This window comes from Carassius gibelio, chromosome B17 (genome assembly GCF_023724105.1).
Source record: "Carassius gibelio isolate Cgi1373 ecotype wild population from Czech Republic chromosome B17, carGib1.2-hapl.c, whole genome shotgun sequence".
Classification (NCBI taxonomy): Eukaryota; Metazoa; Chordata; class Actinopteri; order Cypriniformes; family Cyprinidae; genus Carassius; species Carassius gibelio.
The window spans coordinates 25550225-25558129 of record NC_068412.1 but is presented as its reverse complement, the minus strand read 5'-3'; the positions used below and the strand labels follow the sequence as shown (position 1 = coordinate 25558129).

Below are 7905 nucleotides of genomic sequence, written 5' to 3'. Positions count from 1 at the left end.
AAATCGACTCTGATTAGTCAAGGCTTACCAGCGCTGAGAAAAGTAACAGGTACCATGTGAACCAACCCGCTCTACGTGTTAGCGATGCATACCATAATTTATAATACATTGAAAATACAGTGAAAGACTAAAATATCATGATAATAATTGTATTAGCCACATAGTCACTGGCAAATTATAATCAGCAGATGTCCAACAATTCAACAGGTGAAGTGAATGAGGTCAGCTTTACCATTTATATATAACTTTATATACATATGGAATTAAACAGAGCCAGCATGAGATCAGTGTTTTTACAATCTAAAAAAAGCATTGGTCAAAGTATGTCTTCAGAAAATGTTGACATCCACATCAAAAGGGTCAAATAACTTTTGTTTGAATTGTTGAGCTTTTTAAAACAAAAATGTTATGCTATAGGTAATTGCATGTTAGATAATTGTTCAATTAGTAATTTTTTCTTGGTTAAAGTTTAGATAAAACATTAACATTCACCATTCTTTTCTGGAATCTAAAATGAAATTACTGTATCTGCGTATCGAAAAATATTATTTCACAGACTTATGTAAACAATTATTCATTATGGAGCACATTCAAATTGAGAAAAGATTCTGAAAATGATTTTTAAACTAATATTTATTCAAATATAATGCACATTGATAACAACATACCACAGTGTTAAACAGTAATAAAAGGAAACGTAGACAGCAATGCTTGAATAGCTCTCTGAACTGAGATGAGGGACTTTTGAATAATCCGTCAGGAATGAAACAAAATTACAGTTTTCTAAACACACAAACAAAGTCTTTTGAAATGAACTATAATGCATCATGTAGAGGGAAATCATTTAATCATAATGGATTATCAAACTCTCTATATGGCATACTGGAATATCTGAATGATTACGGGTTATAAAGAGCTCAGTCTGTTGCACATTAGCTATTAAAACAGCTGCTTTCAAGTTAACGAAAATATCTTTGGTATATTCGACATTGCAAGCACAATAACATCTCATATAAAAAATAATACAAATAGTCGCTTTAGAAAAATCATCAGGTTAATTTGGAAATTATGCACATGGGTTTTTAAGTGTAAACAGGAACCACAAAACATAACTCCAGATACAGTTTCAGAAAACAACATCATGGATATAATGATGTTTTCGGCCTGATTACATGTGTGGACTGAAAACATTGAAAACATTCAGTCCAAACGTCCATCTGATTGGAGCTCAACTGATTGTGTACCATAACCTCAGTGCTTCAGATCATCTACCATTATCAATTGATATAGATTCAGAATGTAACTAACTACTACTATGATCTGTTGCACTACACTGCGTTTAATTAAACTTCCACCTTAACCTCGAGACTGTCTCTCTATGCACTGGCCGAGTGATGTGCGATAAGACGGTCTCCTTGAGTCGTGTGGTCTTGTTCCATCTTTGATCCTGATGCTAGTGCCTCCGCTTCCAGCTGTTGTGAAATAAAATCACATCGATTAAAAGAGGGCATATAATAACTTTTTAATCACTGATCACTTCTAATTACAGATTTTCAAGACATTTTTCCACTCTCTGACTCTTAAAGGCGCTTTAGGGAACTTTAGTAAAAAAAAATATTTTTTACATATTTATTAAACCTGTCATTATGTCCTGACAGTAGAATATGAGACAGATAATCTGTGAATAAATCAAGCTCCTCTGGCTCCTCCCAGTGTCCTATTGCCATTTGCAGAAAGCCATCCGCTCCCATTAAGAAACAACCAATCAGAGCTGCGGTCCGTAACTTTGTTTGTGTTCAAAATGTAGAAAAATGTATATAATAAGCGAGTACACCATGAATCCATTTTCCAAATCGTGTTTTTGGCTTGTCCTGAATCACTAGGGTGCACCTATAATAAGTGTTTATATTCGGACTATTTTAGATTGCTTCAGCGGAGTAACCCAGTACCTTTGTGATTCTTCATAGACATAAACAGAGAGAAGTAGTTCCGGCTACAATGTTCTTCCGCAAGACGCAAGCAGTTCTGTTTATTAACCGCTAGAGCGTCAAAAGTTCCCTACCGCAGCTTTAAAATTACATGAGTGAATGGGTGCCATCTGATTGAGAGTCCAAACAGCTGATAAAAACATCACAATAATCCACACCACTCCAGTCCATAAATCCAACATTCTGACGGCACCCATTCACTGCAGTGTGTACCCACTGGTGAGTAAGTGATGGGAGGCTAAACTTCTCCAAACCTATTCCCATGAAGAAGCAAGCTCATCTATACATTCGATGGTCTGAGTGTGAGTAAATGTTCATTTTTTAAGTGAACAACTAAATGCATAAATGTATATGTGAAGAGCTCAGGACCCTGCCAAATCATTTCCATAATCCGTTAGAGGTTCATGAAAAATCCCTATGTAAATTACTATGGTTTTAAACAGCAGATTCATTCAGTCGAGCTGTCTAGATGAATACTGATAGATGTACCTGCTCTCTGATGTAGGTTTTAGCACAGGGTCCAATGCCTCTTAACTGGAGACCCACAATAAAGCACCACACAGACAGTCCAGCCTCCAGTGCGGTCAATGTAGCACAGGTGAACCACAGAGCAAGAGTTGTGTCCTGGAGGAGAAACAGCAGTTCAGTTTTCACATACAAAATTAAAGTTCAAACTTGTTCATTTATATGTAATTTTTTTCAAAAACACCACATGCATTTCAATAGACTGACTCACATAGATGCGGGTGGCATCGAAAGGACAGTTGACGATGACCGGAGATCGTGCATTCACAGGCATGTTAGTGGAATTACATCCTTTCATGAGCGTGCTCCCGTCGGCTGAAATGGTCATACTGATCGCCAAAACCAGCCCCACTAAACAAGCCAGCGAGAGAAAGGCGTTCAGAAAGGAACTCACTAACAGACCGATGTGCTACAGGAAGCAGAAGAACAGAGCGGTGTTAAACACTAAAGGGAAACAACGTGGTATTTTATAGTATTTTTGCATTGGTATACACAACAATTATGTTGATAAGCTAGTGTGACTATACATCCTCTTTTTCCCACATGCCTAAATCATCTTAAATGTCCAGGTTTTGGTTTTGTTTTCATGCTTTCATACTCATCTAATAAAGATAACATATTCACCCTAGATAAGGCCTACTTACCTGCTTCAAGTTGGTAATATTCCTTGACACCAATATTGCAACAATTCCACTTGCAATGCTCTGAGAAAAAAACATGTTAACATGATAATGTTTCAAATTTTTCTTATTCTGTGGGGAAATGTACAAATGTTAAAATTACTCAGGAACCCCTATCAAGTTCAGTGTGTTAAATAGGTATGAAAAGAGTTTTATAGCAATGTTCTAAACAGCTAAGCAATAGTTCATCTAAAGAAAAAAAGAAAATAAAAATAAAAGTGTATTAAATCTACTCATCCTCGGGCCATCCAGGATAAAAATGAGTTTGTTTCTTCATCAGAATAGATTTGGATAAATGTAAATCCTCTGCATTGAAAGGTGCCATCAGAACGAGAGACCAAACTCATGATAAAAACATCCTCCACAAGCAATCCACAAGACTCAAGTCTATCAGTTTATATCTTGTGAAGCAAAAAGCTACATATTGGTAATAAACTTTTTTTTACTTTAAACATGTCCTGCATCCATAATATTGCTTTCTCCAGGGAAAAAAAATGATCTTATCTGAACCAGGAAAGAAATATGCACAGATCAAGCACTGTTCACAAGCGAAAACAGTTCTAAACAAATAGGTTAGTGGATTTTCAGAGTGGACAACACGGGAGGGACATTTTCACTAGAGTAAGCATTATTATGGATTATTAATTATGGACTCATTTAGTCAAGAAGCAACAGTTTGAAGTTAAAATGCTTAATGATTAATTTGTTTCTTACAGACACAAAGATGGTAATTGATGGACTGGAGTGGTGTGGATAAGCATGAATTATTGTGATGTTTTAATCAGCTGTTAAGACTCTCATTGGTGAGCATGTGATTTCTCCAAATCTTCTCTGTTGAAGAATCTACATAGTTGGATAGGGAGAGCGAGTAAAATTTGTGCAGATTTTCATTTTTGTGTGATATATTCCTTAAGTCAATATGCAGACTTAACTCGGGTGAACTGGGTGACTCAGGCCCTTTCTGAGAGAATATTCTCAACATTCAGAAAGCATCACTTACTGGAGATTAGACCTACATGCATGAGTTGAATCAGCATCATTTAGGAGCCACAGAAGTGCAACCACTCACCAGCAGTCCTGAAGAGACGGAGATGATGTTTGATACGGTATATTCTGTTGAGATCCCATTACTGGGTTTGGATACATGGCGTAACACACTGCCATGGACGATGGCACTCAGGATGAAATTAACATGACCGATGACAATAAGGGTCAATCCTTTCTTCATCAGCCGTCCAGGGCCCTTCTGCTTGTCTAGAATATAACACACTTTCATACAGTGGACTTAAAAGAAAAGAAAAAATTGTTCCTACAGGGTTAATCAGCTGGTAAATATTATTTTCTACAGTGAATAGAGATGAGGAAAATGTAAACATTACAACAGACGCGCACTTCACGAGAACACATCTGATTGTCGCTGGCTACTCTTCCTCTGGACACCGTTGTTTACTATAAAGTTCAACTATAAATCACGTATAATTCGTGCACCTGCGATTAAAAAGAAATAAATGACCGTCTTACCGAAATCACACATATCTGTATCCGTGAATTTGAACCCAGTTCAGAAGGACAAACTTGGCTATCAAACGCAGTTTCCTTCTTTCATGTCCGATGACGTCACGCACGACTCACCTGTACAGCGGAAGTGGGAGGGGCCAAAATAATTCACGTTTATTTTTGCACTTTTATGTATCGATGATACTAGAATTTGACATATGCAAATTCCAAATATTTGTTTTCTGTTATTATTTTTATGATTGTTTTTGTTTTGTTGGAATTGATTAATTTTCGTTTTCCTGTTACAGTATTTTTATTTTTTTGTACAAGTTTTCCAATAAAAATAAAAAAGTGGGAGGAGCCAAAATACAAAGGATATTCATTGCGAATGCAGAAGAGCTCTAAATCTCTCTCTCATTTTCTTATGTAATGGGATATTCTGGTGGGCAAAAAAAAAAAAAAAAAAAAGCTCTAGCTTTCCATTATGTCCACAATAATGTTACCAGATAGTAATGCATCTCACATGACAAATGCTCTACCCAAGAATATATTTAGTTTCATGACGTTCACTGTAGTACTAAAACAGTGTCTGGCATCTGTCTGTTCATGTGAACTATTCAAACTATGACAGCATTGATCTACTGAGACGTATAGAACAATGCCAGTGTCCAAAGTCCTGTCATATCTGAACATCACACCCTACAATATCAGCACTAAGCAAATATTAGAGTGAAAGCAAGGATAAAAAAACAGGCATATCAGGTCAACAAGATAATATCTGAATATTGAAAAAGAAATAGACTAAATTTACAGAACACACACACACAAATCATGAACATTTTAATATTAAAATTGTATTTAAATATAGTCAAACAATTTACTTAGGAAATAATTTACTAAAAATACTTGGAGTACAGTGATTTAAAAATAACTTTTTAATAGTATAATTTCACTTTAACATAATTTTTTTTTAAATAACAGTGGATAATATAGCATTTTAATGATGTTGGTAGAAATTAATAAATGGTTTTGTAGAATATGACTTAAGCATGATTTGTTTATATTTTTTTTAATGTTCTCTTTTCTTAATTTTTTTGTAAAAGACTAGTTTCTCTCTTATTATAATTTTCCCTAAAGTATGCATATAAATATGAGTGAAAGTTATTAGTGCATTAGTGTATTAGTGCATAAAAAACCTAAAAACCCAGATCTACAGCGACCCCTTGTGGCGTCCAGACACATGCAGAGGTCATCTGAAGGTCATTACATACTGCAAATCCTGTCAGACCTTCATAAATGTGTGTGTAAAGCGAGACAAACACACAAGCACAGTACAGAAAGTCAGAATGGTATTTTTTTATTTGAACTGTACTGTATGCTAAATGTTCACCTCGGTACAATAAACAAATACAAATACTCACACTAAAAACCAAACCTACAGTTCCAGAACCAACCTGACTGGAGTTGGCCGAGGACCTCAGAATATTGCATATAAACAACACAATGAGCTCCGAACAGTGCGCTTCCACATAAAGAACCCAAAATGAAAAGGAACAGGGAGAGGATCACAGGCAAGTATGGTTACAAAAACATTAAACTAGACAATACAAATCTAATTTAACTGCCATACATTCAACACCAAAAACGCACTGGATGGCAGATCTATAAAAATACCTCGGGTAGGCTGATGGGAAGGAGCGAGTATTTAGTTGAGTGTTTTGGAGTAACCGGTAAATGTTCTTCCTGAGACAGGGGCGGTTTTTCACTCCAGTCCCTTTTTCTATGTGAGCTGCCATCTATCAATTTTTTTTTCTTTTCTTTATTTGAAAGCAAACACAAAAACAAAATGATGTCCCTCACAGGTGACGTTCACTCAAATCCAAATTGAAGATTTTGGAATCTGACATCTTAAAACCAAATTTGTATTTGAAATCCTGCAAACTCATTTTGAACTGAAATGAATGGCTATATCAGTAAAATAGTGTGCTCTTGGGTCTTGAAGAGGACTTGTTTCTGAGCTGGTGCTTGTTGAATTTGTGCAATTCTGTAAACAAGAGATCAGCTATGCAAAATGTTGGAAAAGCTAATAATTCATCTTCATTTTTGCCCAAGACCGTCCTTTACCTCTCTGTTCTCTTAATAGATACACTGTATATATATTTTTTCATTATCAAGCACTTTTAACATTCAAACAAAGACAAGCACTAATTCTGTGGATGTAAAGAAAGAAACAGTTATGAGTTTTGTTTAGGGGCCCAAATAAGGCGAAGAGGAAGAAGACAAGTGCATGGCATCTGATAACTGTCAACGTTTCGAACTCTGTAATTGGTGCACAAGAAAGAGGTGTGGCCATTATGTCATGCCACGCCCCCAACAAAGAAAGCACCGCCCACCTGTTTCAAAAACAGGTGGAAATTATGTCCTCCCCTCACAAGAACAACAGAAACAACGGAAATGAATGGAAAAACACTGAAAATGAAAACAAGACGGTGGAGAGACGTCCATGAAGCATGTCTCTGGTGCAGCTAGCGGCAGCTGATTGCTTGTTCACCCGTTCACTGTCTCTTAGTCTCTTTGATTTGCAGTTTTGCTGAATGACTGTCGATCAGTGATCAGGTGGTTATGACTTGGCGAGGTGTTCTCTATGGTCGTTGTGTTTGAGGAGCTGGGTGGGGGACGGGGCGAGGCTGGGCTGGGTGCCCGGCGGCAGGGGATGGGCCCCGGGCATCATGCCCTCGATCTGTCCACCCATGCCACCAGGAGACACACCCACCGCACCAGGAGGAAACCTGAGAGAACACAGAGGAAATAATGAGAGGCACTGTGTGATGAGGTCGTCTGTTTTATGCTCCGCCCTTTACCACAAGATTACAGACTCAAAAGCATCACTTCGGTGGAGAAGCCTTTTTTAAATTGATACTCTAGCAAAGGTTTGGGCACACTTAATTGAAATGTTTTGCAGGTTTCTTAAAAAAAAAATAATAATAATAATATTTGATCTCAATACTTCAGCTTTAATGCTTAAACTGAATTTTGCAGACAAAAACAAAATCACTGCTATATTCTCTACTGCTCAAAAGATTGGAACCAGTAAGATAAGTAATTTTTTTATTTTTTAAGAAATTTATATTTTATTCAGCTAGGAGGCATTCAATTGATCAAAAGTGACAAAGACTTTTATATTGTTCTAAAAGATTTCTGGTTGCACTTTATTT

At 36.5% G+C, this 7905-nt stretch overlaps 2 protein-coding genes across 7 annotated transcripts in view; both read right to left on the bottom strand.

Moving 5' to 3' along the window:
* Window positions 1-615: 615 nt before the first annotated feature.
* Window positions 616-4868, bottom strand: LOC127976071 (keratinocyte-associated protein 3). The gene is made up of 6 exons (XM_052580172.1): window positions 4715-4868; window positions 4263-4447; window positions 3158-3217; window positions 2725-2922; window positions 2478-2612; window positions 616-1472 (listed from the first exon to the last, which is right to left on the bottom strand). The coding sequence occupies exons 1-6, from the start codon at window positions 4725-4727 to the stop codon at window positions 1377-1379; spliced, it is 687 nt and encodes a 228-aa protein (XP_052436132.1). The 5' UTR covers window positions 4728-4868; the 3' UTR covers window positions 616-1376.
* Window positions 4869-6026: 1158 nt separating this feature from the next.
* LOC127976434 (C-terminal-binding protein 2) overlaps window positions 6027-7905 on the bottom strand; it is a 42571-nt gene continuing 40692 nt past the window's right edge. For 4 of the 6 annotated variants that reach the window (XM_052580853.1, XM_052580849.1, XM_052580852.1 and 1 more), the window contains one exon: window positions 6027-7479. In XM_052580853.1, the coding sequence (XP_052436813.1) occupies window positions 7311-7479 (169 nt within the window). In that variant the 3' untranslated portion in view covers window positions 6027-7310. The remainder of the gene's footprint in view (window positions 7480-7905) is intronic. The other 2 variants (XM_052580850.1, XM_052580851.1) reach the window with 1 other exon arrangement.

Bases quoted from the DNA above. Each gene is read 5' to 3' on its own strand.
- LOC127976071 (XM_052580172.1), bottom strand. The intron at 3,218-4,262 runs GTGAGTGGTTGC...TTTTTTTCTCAG, and splicing joins CCGTCTCTTCAGGACTGCTG to AGCATTGCAAGTGGAATTGT. The intron at 2,613-2,724 runs GTGAGTCAGTCT...TTTCTCCTCCAG, and splicing joins TCGATGCCACCCGCATCTAT to GACACAACTCTTGCTCTGTG.